Source organism: Hippoglossus stenolepis, chromosome 12, assembly GCF_022539355.2.
Source record: "Hippoglossus stenolepis isolate QCI-W04-F060 chromosome 12, HSTE1.2, whole genome shotgun sequence".
NCBI classification, from domain to species: Eukaryota; Metazoa; Chordata; class Actinopteri; order Pleuronectiformes; family Pleuronectidae; genus Hippoglossus; species Hippoglossus stenolepis.
The window spans coordinates 17,879,869-17,899,995 of NC_061494.1; the positions used below are offsets into that span (position 1 = coordinate 17,879,869).

The 20,127-nt window shown below is 42.4% G+C and overlaps 2 protein-coding genes across 2 annotated transcripts; both read right to left on the bottom strand.

Annotated features, from left to right (window-relative positions):
• Positions 1 to 360: 360 nt before the first annotated feature.
• actn2b (actinin, alpha 2b) lies at positions 361 to 20,127 on the bottom strand. Its single transcript, XM_035171911.2, has 21 exons — positions 19,788 to 20,127; positions 14,978 to 15,092; positions 14,700 to 14,819; positions 14,502 to 14,588; positions 14,225 to 14,312; positions 13,788 to 13,866; positions 11,086 to 11,167; positions 10,530 to 10,615; positions 10,214 to 10,306; positions 9,727 to 9,957; positions 9,385 to 9,532; positions 8,899 to 9,049; positions 6,191 to 6,299; positions 5,363 to 5,503; positions 4,832 to 5,014; positions 4,405 to 4,539; positions 3,917 to 4,096; positions 3,655 to 3,801; positions 2,298 to 2,363; positions 2,039 to 2,197; positions 361 to 1,846 (listed from the first exon to the last, which is right to left on the bottom strand). The coding sequence occupies exons 1-21, from the start codon at positions 19,914 to 19,916 to the stop codon at positions 1,688 to 1,690; spliced, it is 2,688 nt and encodes an 895-aa protein (XP_035027802.1). The 5' UTR covers positions 19,917 to 20,127; the 3' UTR covers positions 361 to 1,687.
• Positions 6,910 to 8,142, bottom strand: LOC118118697 (histone-lysine N-methyltransferase 2D-like). The gene is made up of 3 exons (XM_035171914.2): positions 8,051 to 8,142; positions 7,898 to 7,956; positions 6,910 to 7,799 (listed from the first exon to the last, which is right to left on the bottom strand). Exons 1-3 carry the CDS (start codon positions 8,071 to 8,073, stop codon positions 7,015 to 7,017), a joined length of 867 nt encoding a protein of 288 aa, XP_035027805.2. The 5' UTR covers positions 8,074 to 8,142; the 3' UTR covers positions 6,910 to 7,014.

Sequence of the window (20,127 nt, forward strand, 5' to 3'; positions counted from 1 at the left end):
ATTAGTTTCGCTTGGCTCTCTGGCCCAGCATACTAAAGTACTTCTTAAGTTTGTAAAATTAAACACAAGCACCTCTGGCACTACCAATGCAACTCACATAACCTATTTCACTAGTATCTTCCAGTCAAAGTATGTAGGCTAGTGTTTTATTGAACTGGTACCTGTTCGAGCCCCAACCTTAACTTACTGTATATGTTACTGTATATTTGTCCAATATGATGATACATTGCAATCAAAGACGCACTTCAAGCATTGATTCAACAGATTAAAACACATTTTTCAGTGGAGTTGTTTAAAATAAGTGTGAATTGGACACAAAGTACAACTGATTGAATTGTTTTAACAGAACCAGTAAATCCCTCAAGGTGTCTGAGTATCTTTATTTTTCTGCCAAAATAGAACAAACCAATGCCTTCACCAAAAAACCTCTTGGACCCATAGAGCTCAGTGGGTTTCTGCCGCAACAGTCATAATAGTAAAAATAAACTTTTCTTCTAAAGGGGGTTGTTTGCATCCAAATGGGATATTAAATTATTAGTGTGCTCCAGTGCCTTGGGTTCAAGGTTGTGTGAAATAGCCAATGATTCTCTTTGCAGAAAATTCCCATTACTTTGACAATATTTATCTCTCTTGCATGGTGGGTGTGAAATCACAAACAAAAGGTTTGATTTATCGTTATTTTCATTAAGCACCTCACAGAAAGTATGTTTTAACAGTAGGTAATTTGTATTGTTAGTATAAAGTGTTATGAATATGAACACCGGCACATTTTGGTTAAATCATTATCAATATTTGCATTTAAATACTGTTATATACTGTATGTATGACATGGAAGTAGAAGTATGTAAATTCTAATTTAAATACAATTTATTGTTATTTTCAAATGGCAAATAACATGAGTACAGTGAAGTGGAGCCAAAAAGTTTTTAAAATGTGGATAAATCAATATACTTTTCTACTGACAGTCTTTCAACTGTGTCAATAAAAGAAAGTTGGGAAATCACTTGACATTTTATTTATTTATTTTTTATTATACTTATTTCTATGCATATGCAAGCCTTCACATCTTTGCTGCCTTCAAAAAAAGTTATCTTCAAAACACTCATTTTTTAGTCTCTCATGTTCTCTGCCAAAACATTTACTTTTGCATTCAAGTGGTTTCCCACTTTTCCCTTTGTTAGTACCATATATTTTAAGCCTTTTGGGAAATCCGTTTTCTAATATTTATTGTTGGAAATTGCTTTTGCAAACTTAAATTCACTTTAAGCATCGGCTTTCACGGGGAGATTGTATTTCCAAAACAAAGTCACTGCGAGGAAACATGAAAAGAATACATGACAGGGTGACTTTTACATCTTATTTCCTCAAGTGATAAACTACCGAAACACCATGATCATAAGTATTACCAAGTGATCTGCTTTTTTATGCCTCTGCACTGGCGACAGCATTGTTTCTCACAATATAATTTTAACATAGCAATTTCTATTGATTTGGGAGGCCGTCTTTTATCCAAGAGGATTTCAGAGTACCACGACACTTGACAGAAAATCCATCAACAAAAACTCAGTATTGTCACAAACACATTTCATTCAACATATTTGATCCAACTTTCTTCTAGATTTCTAGATTTTCGGGCCGGGGGCAGTTAGGTAAACGGTCAGCGGGGTTAAAGGTTTAGTAGTTGGGGTTAAAGATCGCTCTCTCCATAGAGCGCAGTGGAGAAGGCAGTGTAGTCCAGTGCCCCTGGTGGCACTCCATGGCCGGTGTAAGGCGGCATCCTCATGATGCAGTACTCTGCTTGCTCAGGGGGAAGCTCTCTCCTCAGCTCCTCCACTAGTATGTAGGGCTGCGTAGTGGAAGGAAAATGTGTTTCAGGCATGTTTTGCATAAAGTATAATGCTATAATGCCTTTTATCCCTTAAGGTCATGATCAAAATTGTCGCTCATAAATCAGCTTGGCACGATCAGTTCTTGGAAATAATGACTTGAATAGAATAGATTAGTGTCAGCTAAGAATATCATGCCAGCACGCGCATACCTTGTCAGTTGCCAGGATCCGGAAGGATGCCACAACCTGCTCAGCAGTGTCTGTGTCAGCGGTCTCTCTGGTCATAAAGTCAATGAAAGACTGGAAGGACACGAGTCCAGTACCACTGGGATCCACAAGTATCATTATACGGGCAAACTCAACCTCTCCCTGGCAAAGGAGGACAGAATACAAGGAGTGTTTGTACAAAACATGTGTAGAATACAGAAAACAGCCCCCCTTCCATCAAACCACATGTGAAATACCATACCAGGTCATATCCCATAGAGATGAGGCAAGCTCTGAAGTCATCGGTTTCCATCGCTCCATTCTTTTTCTACAGTTGGAGGACAAATTTCAGGTTCACAACACAGGAGATAAGAAAAATAGAGTCGGGGAAGATAGAGTCAAAACAGAGACACACGATAATAAGATCAACAGCATTAAACATCACAGCAATATTGTAAAACTAAATGCTGAATTTATGTATTATTCAGAGTCTTTACGGTTTTTTTCTCTAAATTTATCAGTAACTGTTAGATGAACCATACTGTGATAAAAATAAATATAACTTAGCAGTAAGGATTTAAACTGTAAGCACATAATCTTTAAGCTTTTCTGATAAAGCATTAAAGATGCTGGAGATTGTGAAAAATGTCTGAGAACATAAAACCGGAAAGAAGAAATTTTACTATCACAGACGCTTGCCTGCGCACAAATACAACACAAAATACACACAAACACAAAATATTCCTTATCTGAGATATCACTAAACGGTAATAGTTTGCCAATGTTGTGCCGCATGTTTGTATATGTTGGGCGTGTAATCCATGCATTATTCTGTTATTCTGGAAGGGTGAGGGAGTCTGTGGAAAGAGTACAGATATAGCTTGAATAAATGAAAACGGCATAATTGAAGTCATCAGTTGTTACACTTCAAGTCAAAACGGCAAAGGATCTTACTCCTAACGAAACGTTCCACAGTTCCACAATAGTGGCTCTTTTTAATGGATTATTTATGGCAATTTGTGATGGCCAAGGGAGAAATGTAAAATCTTTCATCCTCAACCTCTCCTCCAGAAATCAGTTCGGGTCAGATGTAGTATCAAAGGCTGAATGCTGCTCGTGGGTCTGGCAAGAATTTTGAGTGAGATTTGGGGTCAACGTGGTCATAGTTATAAGATCATCTCTAAATACTATGTGATTTGCTTTAAGGTCGGGTTGGTAATTTGTTTTTACTATTTGTTGAAATCCTCTTCACGTCCCAATAGCCAATAATACATTCTAAAGTTATAATAAAGTCTTCTGAGATACAGAAAGGAAATAAGCCGTTGTCTGTGGCCCCCGCAGGACTGGGTAAAAACATGATTCCCTGGCGTACCTGCGTGCATCCTGCCCGTGCTCTCACTGTGCCTGACTGAAGACTTCAGCCATGCACCGCTGAAGCAGAGATGGAAAAGTTGGCCTCTAGCAGTTGTCAGGCGGTGCGCGTTCATGTGTTATCTGGCCATAGTCTTTTGACAAGAGGGCTGGGATGTATCGGTAGCCTGCTGTTGCTAACTTTAAGATGAGTCACTGAAATGGTAAAAAAAAAAAACTGCAGTGGTGTGAACTGTGAAGAGCGTTACCCGGTCAAAGTGGCTGAAAGAGGATCTGAACTCGTTCATCTGCTGCTGGCTGATGCCCTTGGCGTCGCGGGTCAGGATCTGGGTCTCTATCTCATTGATGGTTCGGGCGATGGTCGTGAGGAGCAGCTCCCACCCGACACGGATGTGCTGGTAATAAAGAGACGAGTTTATAAATAATGATTGTTCATAAAGAATACACCTACAGTACATCTATGCATCTACTGTGCATATATTTGTGAGACTGCCTGCCACGGCCCTGTACCTCCATAGTGTAGTTGGTGTGCTTGTTATCAAACACCAGGGACTCTTGGATCAGCTGGTGGTCTCCCTCCAACTTGTCGATGTTGGGCTTATAAGCGACGATGACGTGCTCGCACTGCTTCAGCTGAGTCATCTGGTCCTCCAGCGCACCTCCGATCTCCATCGCGCAGCGTGCAATTTCCTGTCAGGATAACCACATGCAGCAAGGTTAACTTCATTTTTTGGACAAATTTTGATCTGCAGGGAGTCGTTTACCTGGGGCGAAGACTAAATTATGTCGGGACATGCCGCATTTGATGAAGAAGAATTGCATGTGCATAATAATGTCCAGTCATTTTACTCTTATTTCATTATTGTTATCATCATCATCAGGAAAGTCACTATCATTGTACGTACAGTGCATTTGAATATAATTATCTTCCATTCTAGGCCTATATTTGATTAGATGGAGATAACTGTCTAATTGCGTATGAAGCCTGCATGTCTAACCTCCATCCTGGTCTGTGCCCAGGGTCCAATGAGATTAGCCTGTGCAGCAAACTGTCGTCTCAGCCTCTCGTGGGCATGCTGGTGGGCCATCTCCTCCTGGAGGGCACTATCCCTCTGAGGAACCAGCTTCTTCACCTAGAGAACACGCACACGCACAGACACAGTCACAGCCTTACGTGGTATTGTGAAAAGTCACTTCCCTGTGAAAAGAGCCATTAATATCAAACAGAATAATTCTAATATATTTGGATTAAGTGCTTTAGATCCAAAACATTAGAGCTGCACTTCTTTACTTTATCAGTGGAACACAGGCTCGGCTCTCTTTGCTCCTCTTTCATAATGACTGCTTTTATTAGGCCAGACAGCCGCTATTGAAATAACGACTTCATTCGTTGAGTCTGTGAGTGAGTTTTAAAGCTGCAGCTACCTTTTCCCACTTGTTAAGAAGCTCCTCTGTTGTAATGGTGCTGTAGGGGTTCACAATGTTGGCCTTGATCCCGTAGCTCTGGGAAATTTTCTGCACCTCATTGTGGATTCCCAGGATGGCTTGTCTCTCTGCATCAGCCTCAGGTAGAGTAGCTTTGAACTGCTCGTGAGCTGCGATTAGACTCTGACAGGGGAAAAGGGAAGTACCTGAAATGTTATTACCTTTTCAAATTTGTCAAAAGTGATAATAGGTGTTTTTTTTTGTGGGTGGAATAACTCTACAAACATTACACGCTATATAACATTAAATACCTCATAGATATTTAGAGTAAAAAGCAGATGTATGACCCTGTTCAGACCTGGTGTTAACATCCATACTGAGAGATCCGATCACAAATGGTCTGCTCCAGGTTTGTCTATTCACTTCTGGTATTATAATGCATCCTGAATGGGGACACATTTGGGTCTGAACAGGGTCTATATCTAAATTCTACAGTCTAATGAATCTGTATGTTTACTGCTGTAATCCTACCTGGACTTCTTCAATAGTATGCACTATGAACATGTCCTGCAGATCCTCCATGGCTCCTTCCATCCAGTTGTTGAAAGGAGCAGACCTCTTGGCAAACTCCAGGAACAACTGATCAATAGTCTCCAGGAGTTTCTCAGTGCGCTGAAAGCATCAACACATACAGCATTCAGTTATCGTCTATTTTTAAATCCTACAAATCTGACAGACACTTGCCTGAAGTAATTCATCATCTTCGTGTCTCCCATAAAAATCCCCAAACAAATATTCCGTCACGCCTTTGATGACTAATCCCTGGGTATACAACACTGGCATGGACTTGTTAACAGACCCCTGTCCCTGTCATTCAGACTTAATCCCTGGCCCTCTTCCCGCGCCCTCACACATTCGCAGGTCTGGAATGGTCAGCACGGATCAGAGGAAGTGGCTGGTGAGCTTCGAGCCAGTCACTTCCCTGGACAGACTCTTACATCCATTTCACCTTCATCCACCTCCACCCTCTGACTTTTGCCCTCCTCTCTGGGTCAGGGGTTTTAGCGGGGATCCAATTATCTCTCCTCATCAATCAGTTGTGTCTTCACTGTAACTAAATATGCCTATACCTACATTTTGATTAAACTGGTCTCAGACCCAACTTCATTCTATTGTAGTCAATGTGGAACATTAGCGCACTCTTGTGGGGACTTGGTCGTCCTAACACTTGAAAAGAAATCAACCCTTCCAAGTTTAGGGACCTTAAATGACTGAGTATATGAGGAAGATTGAAATCTTTTCATGTGCTTTCAGTCAAATATTCTGATATATTGACATTGAATTGTCAGCAGCCCTCACCTCCAGTGCTTCTCTCCGTTTCTGAGTCAGGGTTCCCAGCTTGTCCCACAAGTCACAGATGCTCTGGCAGCGCAGGTTCACAGCTGCCACGTCATGGTAGTCCAGCTCACTGGAAAAACAAAGCACATACTTTGTTTCAGCTGTGGGAAAGAGCTTCACAGCATCATTTAGTTATTTAGGTGCATTTTTCAGAAAAGGCCACTGGGTAAAAAAAAAAAGTAAAAAAAGCAATCATGATGTAGTAAATGTTTGTGATAAGATTAACCCCAATTACAAAAAGGCACAAGTGTAGGAGTCAAATTAAAAGCATGTGTAGTCTTAATGCCAATTATAGATTATATGTAGAATATGCATTAAAGTTTATATATTGACAATGTAGGTAATAATTATGTACATTGTGGAGCATTTTATAAAGTAATCTAACCCCATGTCTACATTTAAGGGACCACTCATTATAAGGATGTGTCCCACTTCACCTGTCTCCTTGCTATGGTTTATTAGAGATGGGACATTTAAGTCATCCAAGCGTTTGTATGTTCAAGTTTACTCGCTTGTTTAAAGTTGGTGCAACATGCTGACTTGTTTTAAATTATGTAGGGGACCCACGTATGTACAACATTTCAGAGGATTGTGTGTTTGGCTCGTCAGAACAAACGAGATTCCCTCTGAAACCTGTCCCGAGTAAAATAATTAATATTTAGTCAGGCAATACAGAGTGATAATTTTTCCATTTTATTAGAAAGATAAACAGAACATATTTGGATAAACTGCAGGAACCAGTAGAGTGGTCTTTCCCCCTGGTCTTGTTCGTTCTAAAGTCCTCTTTAGTATTCCGGCCAGACTTCTTCCCTGGGATCTTCTTTTGTCTCAGGGCCTGAGGTTGGACTTTGAGCGATGGGAAACTGGTATCTCTCATAGAGGACATCATTCCAGTGGTCTCCTCCATGCTCATATTCTGACTGGAAGTGGGAGAGCGCGCCAGGAGGAAGCCGACCAGTCAAGAATAGGTAAAGCTGGCTTGGTCGAAGTGGTTCCTCTTCTGGTGGAGCTGGCTGCAAGTTCTCCTCAGATGTGGAAGCAGCAGACGTGGATGACAGCTCATAGAGGGGCGGTGGCCCAAGACCTTGTTCCTCCGCTTCCCGCTCTTCATTTCCATGCTCGTAGGTGGACTCAAAGTGACTCAACTCACCAGCCTGGTATTCAGACTCAGGAAGTGGTGGAGGAGGCACATTAAAATCCTCTTCCCCCTCATAGTTTCCATCCTCAAAATTCTCTTCATAGTGCTTGAGCTCACCTGCCTGAAACGGAGGAGGAGGAAGAACATTGATGTCCATGATGGGCGGAGATGTTCTGGACACGCTGAGGTCAGTTGTAGACTCCTCAGCGTCCAAAAAAGGAGCCTGACTGGGGGGGTCTGTAGCAGGTCGAGTGCTCGCTGGATAGTAACTGGAATATTCTCCCCCCTTCATAGGGTCATAGTAGTAAGAGACAGCAGGATCATTCATATTGGCAGACTGAGCAGGAGGACCTTGGGATAAGCTACGATAGCTTCCAGGACGCGTCTCCACAGTTGAGAAACTGCCTCCATAAGGATTATACTGGCGCCAGCCTAGAGTGGAAAAATGTTAGTATTAAAACATTTTAAATGGAAGTTTAATATTTAACTTTGGAGGCAGCTTATAACATTAGTCAGGTTATTGCATTTACCTTTTTTAGCAGGAAAACAATAGACATTGCAGCTGAAGAGTGAAATGAGGAGCAGCAGACTGTAAAAGAAAAGAGCATGGTCAAAAACTTCAGTAAAATTATATACAAGGCATAAAACAAACACACAAACATAATCATTAAACTGTCACATACCTTGCAGAACTCCAGGCAGCCATTCTCCTTCCCAGCTGAAATGTGATCTTCTCCTCTCAGCTCAGAGCGCCGGTTAAATGTGAAACAGGAAGTGTTCTGTGGCCAATCCCGGACGGAGAAGGTAACGATGTACAGGTGCACATTGCTGAGTGCTGATTGGAAATGTCAGTGAAGCTCACCCTTCGCCTTTGTCCCCTGCAGTCACACTGTGCATTCACAATGACACTGTGCATTCACAATGACACTGTGCATTCACAATGACACTGTGCATTCACAATGACACTGTGCAGTCACAATGACACTGCATCGCGAGTTGTAAAGTGGATGTTCTGACTTTGGTGCGTTCGTGTGCTTTGAAGTCGGAATGTGGAAAAAAAACACAGATGCTGTAAACAAAATGTGTTGTTTTCATGTGTTTGGAGTGTTTAAGATCAAACTGAATAATATTCTAATATCTGCATAGTAACGAAGTGCAAGGAAAAAAGGCCAGTAATGACATATAGATCATTTTAAACGTACACATGTTATCATAAAAAAACGTCTGGATAGTGTCTGTGTAGAGCTATACCAAAATATTTGTTGACTCTGCAAGTATTTGTCCCGATTATTCCGGCACCACATGAACTCACTATCTTCATCAGTACACTTTACCAAAGTGGTTCAAAAGAGTTCAACGCCTCAAGGTGAATGAGTAGAATAGTATTTCCTTCTATGCAAGAGCAGTGCTAATGGTATTAGAATAATATTTACACAATGTTTTCCCTGGCACCCCCATCGTTGCCCACCCGCCACCCACTGCCCCGGGCCTCATGACACGACTGCAAACATCTGCTCTAGGGAGTGCGTACTTCAGCTCCTGTGCGATGGCAGCAATCTGCTCCACTCTGTCCTGGTGGGCTGCCAAGTCGCTCTCGAAGGCCTCGTGTTTCCTCAGCAGCGCTCGGATTTCTACGAGGGTGGCTGTTTCATAGTCCTTCTGGGAGAGGATCAGTTCCTTACCTGAATATTAAAAATAGGCAAAGAGAGAGGGAAGCATGAGGCAAGAGAACAGAAAAACAAGATCATTTAGATCCAAACACAGACCTAATTTGGCCTTTGCTGATGGAGAAACCGACCTGTTGCCCTCCACTAGAGGCTGATTGCTTTAAACAGACTAACACCTTCAATCAAATCTCATTAGGAACAAGTATAAACAACTGCAAGGTTAATTACGACATTGAAAACATGCAGAAAAGCAATAATACAGATGCTTGTAGATGAAAAACATTCAGACTTATAGTTACTGCAGTGAGAGACACAAACCATCCAGGTAAAAAGCATAGTGACAAACTGACCACTGGCCCAGTTCTCGTGATTGGTGGCTTTTTGGCGGAACTTTTCTGCCAGGTGATCCAGTCTCTCGAGCCGACGGATCTCAGTGAGGAGCCACTCCTCGTAGCCTTTCTCTGCCTGCTCCAGGCCCTGCCATGCACTGGCTATGTCCTGGAAACAAAATGAAAATAAAAAAGGATGGAAGTGTAAAACAAACCACCCACTGCTGGTACAATTCCAGTGCCTGTTTCTCTTAAATCCTTTGTGAGAATCCAGCATTAGCTATTAGGCAAATAGACATGATGTGGTATAAGACCCATTGATAGCTGTTCACTCAGTCTCGACTGAATTGAGTTGTGACTTACGGATACCATCTTCCCCTCAGAGGGCATGAAGGCAGGTCGATTGCTTATGCGCAGCTTGGTCTGCAGGGTGTTGAAGTTAATTTCCAGCTGGCACTTCTCCTGCACCTTCGGGGGCTTGTGTTGGCGTCTGTAGTCCCTGAAATCCTCCAGCTTCCGCTGCATCTCTGCCATGGTCTTCTCCGGGGTCTTGTTCTCCAGCCAGGGAGTGGTGCGGCGGATCCACTCCAGCAGCTGAGAGACACGAGGAAAAAGTGGGAAAAGTCGAGACACAAAATAACTGCATGTTAACATACAACAAACATCTGGACATTTTCTAGAGTTACATATGAAGAGTGCAAAAGGAGATTTTCAGAATAAGACACCTACACAACAACAAGAAAATGTCAGGAACATTCAGGTGAGGGTTTGGGAAAATGTCCGGACCACAGTGCACGTCTGAAAGCATCATACGAGAAGATATTCTGTGATTACATGTCGACTGTTTTACCTCACTGGCCAGTCGCTCATATTCCTCCATCATTTTCTCATTTTCCTGGTTGACACCAAGCACCTTAGAGATCCTGTTCGCAGCCGTCTCTGCCTGCAAGCACAGGACACAAGAACAATGTACCACATCGGCAAAGTAACACAGAACGGGCCATGCTCCCATTCTTCTTTCCAATACAACTAAATATATTATGGAACGTCAAAATCTAAGCTCTGCACGTGACTCTGTTCTCAAAATACAGATGAACTGTAGAGAAGAGACAAAGTCAAAATATAAAATGCAAATTGGTGAAGCGGGACAGCTTCAACCTCTGTACCTGCTCAGCTCCAGCGAAGGCGTGGTAAAAGCAGGACACGTAGGTCATGATAGCTCTTTCATCAGGCTTGGGGGTGTTGATGATATCTATGGCATTGACAGGGAGGGAAAGTCAAAGGTGTGGAAAAGAGAAGTATCAGTGGGAAAGTATTTCAGACAATGGGAGGAGACAGAAAGACTAGTTTGAAAGTTTTATTGCCCTGTCGGTTTTTTGTTTGTTTGTTGCAAGATTACACAAAAAAACACAAAACGGATTTAAACAAAACTTGGTGTAAGGATGTGGTATGGGTCAACATTTTCACCGCACTGCCATTCTTGTTTGTTATGGTTTATGTTCCATACAGGTATATAATTACGGTATAGAAATGAAAACAATAACATATAAAACTTGTGATTGGATCTATGTGAATGAGACAAGAACGAAACTAAACCTCCAATAGAGAAAACGTCTACGTACACACAGACACAATCATATTTCAAAAACAGAACATGAGAAGGTTTAAAATTTTAATATGAAGTAAAGAACATTTGGCGCCTGCTATTTCATAAAACATTACCTTCTGCGTCCAGCATTTTGGGAATGTCCAGGTGTTTCTCAGCTAAGTCGAAAGCCAGGTTCAGGTTCCCCATAGGATCATCCTAAATAAAGAAACACAATTCGGCATCACTGGGCAGCAATGTCGGACTTAAAATGCCTCCACACTGACCCCTGTGCTATGATGACCACATTATTCTCCCCTGGCCACCCACTGTCCATGCACATTAATCTAATCGCACTTGTTTTTACATTTATATTCAATACAGCTTCTGTACAAAACCCAGTACAGACAAAGTACTGATCCTTTAGTCTGTAACATGAGGAAGATTCAAGAATCTTATCTTAACTGATTTAATGACTTTATTGACAAATCTATTCTGATAAGTTGTCATTAATTAATCAAATAGAAAATAAATCAATCAACCAATACATTACTCTATGGGGCGCAGATTGTTAATATTTAGATTTACACTTAGATTTAAATTTGACATTTAGATTTTTAAGTTTTTTAAGAATTCTTAGATTTAAATTCAACATTTAGGTTTAATACTTATATTCAACATTAACATTTAGATCTAATAGATTTAGATTTACCATTTAGGTTTGACATTTCACATTTAGGATTAAGATTTACAAAGTTCACAAATATTGCTGTAAATCTGGAAAACAAAATTACTTGATAAATATGGTGAAATGTTGCTGTTATTTTTAAGCATGCAACCCTTTGCAATCGGCACCCCACATTACTCATGTAAAAAGTTCACAACAATAAACATCATACATTTCTTGAGGTGACAAATACATTTTCTCTTTTGTGACAAACAGGAGAAGAGTTATAACAGAGTGGGGAGTGGTGCATTAAGCGAACAGCTGATGGTGAACAGTCAGTGAGAGTGCACTGGGGTAAAGGGATCATGCTATCATGCTGCTGCTATTGTCCCCATTTCTGTACCACTGTTCCATAAAGGTAGAGGGTGGGGGGGTGAGGATTGGCACAGTACATGACAGGGCCAGCTGCTCACAGATCCACTGCAGGACAGACAGATAGATGGATAGGATAGTCATGGTAGTAATGGGATGGAGGGATGGATGGAAGGAAGGATGGATAGAAGGATACCCCCCAAGGCCTCTGTGTGTGTGTGTGTGTGTGTGTGTGTGTGTGTGTGTGTGTGTGTGTGTGTGTGTGTGTGTGCGCGCCCCCGACCGGTTCAGCGGGCTGGAACACAGCGAGCTTAACAAACACACTCACCTGGAGCCAGACTCAACAGCTGCCTGGCACAGCTGCCTGTCTCCTGGTAAAACCCAGGTGCGACTGAGTGAGTGAATATGTTTGTGAGATGGAGACAGTGAGGAAAAGCAATAGATAGAGAACATCAGGTTTCTTTGTTCCTCATCACTTACATTCACCAAGAGCATTTTAATCCTCATTATGAAACACCATCCTCACAACGATACTTAATATTTGACTGTGAAATATCATCTCATAAACATCTTCCTGACTTTTCCCAGCCTCTAACTGGGGGAGCGCTACGTGACACTGCAGACAATAGCAGAGGAAAAGCTAAGCCCGAGCTCTGCGGGGACTAGGCTCATGTTTCTGTGACTATTCTAGGTCAACTCCAAGTCAGGCCAGTGAGTTGTGGCCTGAAAATGAGCGCTTCTGTTTCCACAGCAAATGAAAACGTCACTCTCCCTAACCGGCCGTGCAATGGAAGAGCGAAGCCTCAAATATTCCAAAAGCAGAGCCATGGCGGCACAGCACCTTCCGTTCAGGAGGGAAAGCGTTGGTTACTTGTGCGCTGCTTTTTCCCGAGGGGGCTGTCAGCTGTGCAGAATGGCTCAATAAGCCCCTCGACTGTCTGCACACAAACACTGTGAGAGAGAGTCGTGGCCATCCATCAAATCCAAAACATTTAAATGAGCTGCGGATTTGTTGCCCTGAAAAAAACACTGGAGCTCAAGTGGAATGCGCTCCCTGATACACCCCACATTGTGAAGGGGGTTTTTAAATGGACAGGAAATGTCAAACTCTGCATTAATTGAAGGCAGACAAGCCTCGGCTCGCATATTTATCACTTTGTGTGATACACACGGGGCCACAAGTCACCACCATTAAACTAAACGTTGTGCTGGGCACAGTGGGGAGCACAAAATGGACCGAAAAATTCAAGCAACGGGTTGTTTTTTAATGCAAATTATCTTGAAATTAAGTAAATTAATAAATATTGAAGCAATGACGCATGAGGTGACACTGAATGAATGTACTTGCAAAAGAATGCTCTGCATGTCTATTAGCCCAATAACACAGTGTTTGTCTACAGCATGTGTTACTGCTCAGTGGACCTCTCATAGACACCTTACCTTAAATTATCGACCCTCAAAGGATAAGCTCTATAGATAAATATTGGACAGAACCATAAACAATACCAGCAATCTCATTAAATTACTTCAAGTTTAAACTATACTATAGTTTGGATCAACAGTGCCATCAATCCAGATATCGCAATCAACACCTCCTGCTCTAGTATAGACTAGTTTTCCTTAGTGTTCCACAACATGATGTAAAAAAAAAAATCATAAAAAGTGCCCCAAGAAATGTCCTTGTCCTGAGTTCAGTGTGTGTTCGTTTTCAACAGGTGGTGTTAATTTCAGTGGAAACCACTCTGTTAGTGTTTGGGGCTGAGACACAGCATCCTGGTTACAGGTGAAACCACACGACACCTTGTTGAGCTTAGAGTAGTCGAGGAGGTCGGGTCTGTGTCTATGAATCAGGGCGCAGAAGGCCAGGCCATCCTTCCAGCTGCACCGGCCGACGAGCAGAGAGAACACGTTAAGTTAGAGCTCGACTCAGACAGGAAGCTGCCGTTAGTCCAGTTCCAGGTGGAGGTGCAACGGCACAAAGCTGTTGTCATAGCTTAGTTCTGACATGATGCTATAAGATTCACTTAGTTATTGTGCAAACCAAAAATATGCAGTTCCCACTTGTATGTCCAAGTGAAATTAAAAACAATATTTTGGAAAAGGTGCCGGCATTTATCATCTCTGTCCTTAGAATATGACAACACGGAATAAGAGGACAACCTAGAGTAACTATTAATGGCATCAGCTATCAGTAAAATCAAACAGCTCAGTTAACAGAGTGTGTGTGAAACACTGACCTGACATGGAAGTTTTGGACATTGACATTCCTGTAGGGGGCAGTCTTTCTTTGACACCACAGGAGAAGACCTTCCTTGGCAGATGTTTCTGAGGAGAAAGTGAATTCACAGGTTAATATGTTCACTATGTAGCAGAGATAATAAGACTCCCATACAAGGTAGACAATATTCAGAGGACCCCCTCATGTATGTCCCTTGGAATAATTGTCTACACTCAGTTGACCTGGTGTTATAGAAAAGGATCTCGATCTTATTTCTTTGGGTTTCACCGTCTCACCTTCCACAGAAATGTCCTGGATGGCGAAGCGGAGGATGATAGTCCAGATCATTCCCAGAGTCATCTTTACATTACCGTCCACGATCTCTGAAAGGCCAACAACACGTTAAAATCAATTTGGACAACACTGATGATAAAAAAAATCTGATTATCACCCAGATCCATATATGTTCACGTATACAGGAAAGCTGCGGTAACCTTCAGCTCCGATGGAGACCAGTTTCACTCCTTTGCTCGTGATGAAGTCCAGAGCTTTGTTGACATTAGCAATCTTGTGAAACCGCATCTTCCCTCTGTCTGGCTTGGGTAACCTCTCTCCTGCGAACAGAGTATTATGTAATAGTCAGATATATATATGTAACTGAATGTGATCCTCGTTTTAATAGATTGTTTAATTGACTCAAAAACAAAGGAATTGAAAAGGAACTGAGAAGACATGAAGTTGTGACAGACATGTTTTCGTTTCGTTGGCTGACCTGAGATAACTTCCAGCAGCAGCATTAGTTTCAGCCCATTCCTGAAGTCTTCCTCGATGTTTTCAATCTGAGTTCCAGCTTTCCTCAGGTGGGAGTTACACCAGGCCGTGAAGGTCTGACAGGAAAAGGGATAAAAAAAACGTGGGTGACCGTGAAAACTGCAGCTGTCTCTTCACTTCCTGTGAAGCTACTACTGATGCAACACACTACAGGCGTGAAATTCCCCTCCGCAGAGGACCCAAACAAACTGAAGCAGCTCGCAGCTTAACAAGTCCTCACTTCAAGACTGCATTTCAAATCAATCTTCACCCCTTTGACCAGTGCTACATTTTCAGATTAACCCTCAGTGACCTTTCAGTGGCTGGTTTCCTGCTTTTTCCTGCTATGGCTCCATCGCTAACAACAATCAGGAGAAACGTGGGCTCCTGAAATACTGTGAATCACGTTAAGACGGGCTCATTGTCTTTCTCCTCCTATTTTTACAAAGTTTCCCTCAACAGCCCCAGCAGCAGAGTTTACAGGCGCTCAGCACGTTCACGGATGAAAGCTGGGAGCCGACCACAGAGCACATTCCGACCGATATAAGGTGTTAAATTTAGACGGCTCTGCTGTGGCTCACGATAAGAGGGCGGGAGGGGGGGGGAATGTCGAAACGTCTCGCCGTGTCAACGTAAGTGAAAATGTCACGTGGATGCAGAGCTAGTTCCCCCCCCCTCACGTCCCTTTCTGTCACTGTGATTGGTTACAGCTGCACGGAGATAACTTTATCACATGTATGCTGTTCTTCCTGGTCGCACTCATCACCGTGCTGACGTATGAGGACGGGCAGGCGTGGAAAAAGAATGGAAGCATAGTTGAAATTTCATGTTTAGAATCAGGTTCAGGATCAACCACAAGGACGAATATGTTGTTGTCTTCCATAACAAAAAAATATTTAAAGAAGCTTGATTTTGTTTTATATGAGCTTGAATCAATGAGGTGATCAGTTCTTGTAAAAATAAAACAATAATAATCTGTAAAGTACGCTAAGCAAATATTTGTTTCTCTTTTATTTTAGAAATATTCCGATACCAGCATCAGAAACGCCTCCAATTCTGCCGAATATGCAGAGTCGGTTAACGGCGAGCATGTAATCTGTGTACCGATGCGATACCACGTCTGTAAAGTTTATTAGTTTAACCCTGACTAAAGTTTATTTTCCGAGGAAAATCCCTTTTCGTTCATTGCTTCTAAACAGCAGTTGTGCCTTTTTAGAGCAGTGAAGAGGATTTCTGGTTGAATAATGTTACTGTTATAATGATATTTCACAGTGGAAAGTTCCAAACATTATGGACAAACTCCCGCACACTGTCTTACTTGCAGTGATTTATTTGCGACGTTTCGGTGCTGGACCCTCATCAGGCCACTTGAAAATAAATCACTGCAAGTAAGACAGTGTGCGGGAGTTACTTACTTTTCACTGACTTACAGGCCACTACACAGATGTGTGAAGGGTTTTTCTACAGTTTTCATTTACAAGACTTTGACTCCTGGGGGGGGGGCATTAGTGCTGTCTATTAAAACAGCAGCAATCTCATAAAGCATTTTCTGCATGTATTTTCTTTTTCAAAGGATTTAGACTGAGTAGCATTCAGCTGATAAATCTATTAGGCCTATATGTTGTTATTTAATGCACTGGTAAGGGAAATATGGTATTGGATAATCTCTCATTTATTTTGGGACATTTTTGTGGCTTTATTTGACAAACAGGAAACTCAGGGAAACAGAGCAGGGAAAAGACGTGCAGCAAACGGGGGAGTCCCATGTGACATGATCCCATGTGACTTGATCCCTAAACGTCCGTCAATCATTTCATCCATCAACTGGAGGTTTTTGATGACATGTTGTTCTTTGACTTCACAACCTTCACTCATACAAATAGACACAAGTGATCACTTTTTAGGCCGTTTTAAAGTCAGGGGTCAAATTGTGACCCTGACGGTAAGTAAGAGATTCATTAGCTGTTAGTAGAGAAGTAACTTTAACAGTACTTTTTACTTTTATATTTGTGTATTTTCACATATGTAGCTTTATTTGCCAAGTGACATCAACTGAGAAATATATCTGAGCACTTTTTCCAACCCTTTATTCTTCAACAGCCTTTCACTCATAGGACTGGACTGGGTGCCCTTCCAGCCGCTCAGGTTTCTCCTCTGGGTGCTGGTTCAAAAACGGAGCATTACCAGCTTCAGACTAAATCACATTCCACTCTGAGTGGGTCCCCAAGCTCGATGTGACATTGAACTGCCGCCCTCCTCCATGAATTAAAAAAAAAAAAAAGAGAAAAGAACGTGGCATGCTTCTCCTCCAAATTTGACTCGGCCACAATTGCAAAACCCATCTGCCCACTTTCCGAGCCCCCTCCCTCCGCAGCACAACTGACCAGTGACGATTACAGCTAAAAATATTCATGAATCACATCCAGCGAGGACCAACCCTGTCACTGCCTGTGGGGCCTCGCTGGGTCAGAGGATGACCGCTCTTGTCCAGGAGGATGGAAAAGTAGAAAAACTGAATGTTGAAACACGTTGAAATATCCCTCTTCCATTTTTAACTCTTTATAACTCAGATGAGCAGATTCACTTTTTATCTATAACACTTCTGCACTTCCACTTTCTTTGCTGTTACTTGGTTTAAGATTTGGATTAACACGACCGAGCACTGATGACTTTTATCGATCTCCTTAATAAACCTTCTGAGTCAGATAATAGATATTTTTTAAAGTCCACATAAGCACAGTCCCATTAATACCCAGTGAAGGAAAGCTACCACAGCTGCTGGTGGGATTTGAAATAAGCCGACTGCACCACGACATGAGCTGGACCAAAGGCGACTGGACAGAAATTATTTTAGAAAAAGCAGCTAAAAGTGTCCCCTGATGAAGGAAACAAAAAACCACCCTGCATGGCAACACTCATATACTGTGAATGTTAGAGGCTGTGGTATATAACAAGCTGCTCGGGCACAGCTTCATCACCTTCCTCAGTTGTTTCATCAGCTCTGATCACTGTGAACAGCTGCTGGCAGGGCCGCACCTCTCTCCAATGAGCACTTGTCAACTCCAAATTACAATCAGTAAGAAAGATAAACACTGGAAACATGGTGCATACGGACCAGGGACCTGACTATCACACTGTGGCCCAAAATACACAGTTTGGTCATCTCTGCAGGGGCCACGCGTGGAGGTCATGGGGTCTGGAGCTGTTTGGCCTCCAGTTGTGCAGAGAAGCAGCAAAACTAGGGCCTGGGGCAACTTTGAAAAAGGCCTAAAAAAGGGTGTGTGAGGCCGGGGGTATATTTGAGAAGACCTGGTGCTGGTTCAATATTTCTGCGTGGTTTCTATAAACAAAAGAATCCCGCACCAAGGACACTGGATTAACCCGCTGTAATGCCTTTTGGTCCCGGGGTCTAAAATTAGACGCAGCGTCCATTCTAATCCCGAGAGCGTCATCATGTGTTGCTAGCATCTGTTGACAGCTCGCATTCCGCGCGTATCAGCGGGGGAGAGAGGCGGCGCTGCGCGGAGCCGCTGGAAGCTGGGGCGGCTATTGTTAGCTGGTACCCGCCGCATCCCTCCGCCAGGGCCCCCCCCCACCTCCCCAGAGCCGGAGCCCCGGGGCCCGCGTCAGGGCTGAGGCATGCAGGCAGGGCCAGGCCGGAAGTGGAGCGTCAAAATCAAAGAGCACCATCGAGCAGTGGCGGAGCTGGAGGTTTTTCTAAATCAGGGGGCCGTAAGAGGTGGGGGGGCCACAGAGGGGACAATTGTATGTCCAACATCCATGCACAGGTCCTGATTCAGTGAAGTGCACATTTAAGTTATTCCTTGATTATTATTACAGCTCTACTGCTTTAAACAGGCAACGCATAGTTGAATGTATTTTGATCCTTTTTCAACAACATCGTCTACTAAGAGCTTATGAATTAGAAAATCTAAGCAAAAAGTATTATTATATCATATTTATTGTTAGTAAGTGACTTATTAATAACTTTTAAAAAAGACGAGAGACCCGAGGCACTTAAGGGACAATCAGATTTCCGCTGGGGCAAATGCAAATGCCCCCCATGACCTCACCCCTGACACGTTTTTGTTTTTTTCTTCATGGTTTTACACAGCTAGAGCTACAATTTAAACAATAAAAAAAAGATATATTAAGACAGATATCCACACCTATCTGTGGTTAGCTAGGCTTACAGACAACCTTCTAATTTGTAAAGTTTTCATTTTTATTGTAGTTTTACACTCTGTTGGAGAACTTTGTAGCTTTGTTAAGAAAAGCGTCATTTAAATAAAGCTTTTAATCATTATTATTATTATTACACTGCAAGTTGGGTTGGTTCATAATGTTTGGGTTCGTAATGGTTATTTACTCCAAGTCAAGGTATTTATTGAACATCACTCAATAACCTCCAAGCACAGACTTAGTTACACGAAAACTCAAATGGATTTACTTGATTAAAAAGACAAATTCATGACTCCTATGAGATAAGAAGTGTTATAAAAGCAGTTTAAATGCTCCTGAATTGTATTTTATTTTGAAAATCTCAACCGGTAGTCCAACCTTCTACTACGGTTAACTTCACGACGGTCTCAACAGATTCGTGTAAAACTATGTTGTAAAAACCAGATTCCTACATATTATATATACGAAACACATGAAATAAACTTTTTAAACTTTGAACTTTCACTACAATGCTGAGTCACAGCAGCTTTGCACCAATCACAAAGCAGCTCCAGTAGTTTTGATGCAGGTTTCATTTATTTGATTCTTACTTTCCTCTGCTGCTGCTCCCAGGCCGGATCCAGCAGCATGTCCCGGTCCCACTCATCCTCCTGAGTCATGTACACCTCCTCGAAGCCGTTGTCGTAGTGGACCGTGGTCTCCACCTGGGTCATCATCATGGTGCCGATCACTTCTCTGTTTCCCCCACAAACAAACTCAAACCCTGGTTATTCCTGTGACTGGGATGTAGAGGACAGGATAAATTTCCTGACTTCTTCTTCTTCTTCTCTTTCTCTTCTCTGTCTCTCTTACGCTTGCCCTTGTCCTCCCGTCCTGACACACGTCTGGCCCTGGTGCCACAGAGGGACAAGTGGCCTTGTCATTAGTACT

Coding starts and splice junctions, on each gene's coding strand:
- LOC118118697 (XM_035171914.2), bottom strand. CDS start 8,073: ATGGCTGCCTGGAGTTCTGCAAG. Junction 7,957..8,050: donor GCTGCCTGGAGTTCTGCAAG/GTATGTGACAGT, acceptor TTTCTTTTACAG/TCTGCTGCTCCTCATTTCAC. Junction 7,800..7,897: donor TTGTTTTCCTGCTAAAAAAG/GTAAATGCAATA, acceptor TTTCCACTCTAG/GCTGGCGCCAGTATAATCCT.
- actn2b (XM_035171911.2), bottom strand. CDS start 19,916: ATGATGATGACCCAGGTGGAGACCACGGTCCACTACGACAACGGCTTC. Junction 14,589..14,699: donor GGTCTCCATCGGAGCTGAAG/GTTACCGCAGCT, acceptor TTGGCCTTTCAG/AGATCGTGGACGGTAATGTA. Junction 13,867..14,224: donor GTCCAAAACTTCCATGTCAG/GTCAGTGTTTCA, acceptor CGGCCGGTGCAG/CTGGAAGGATGGCCTGGCCT.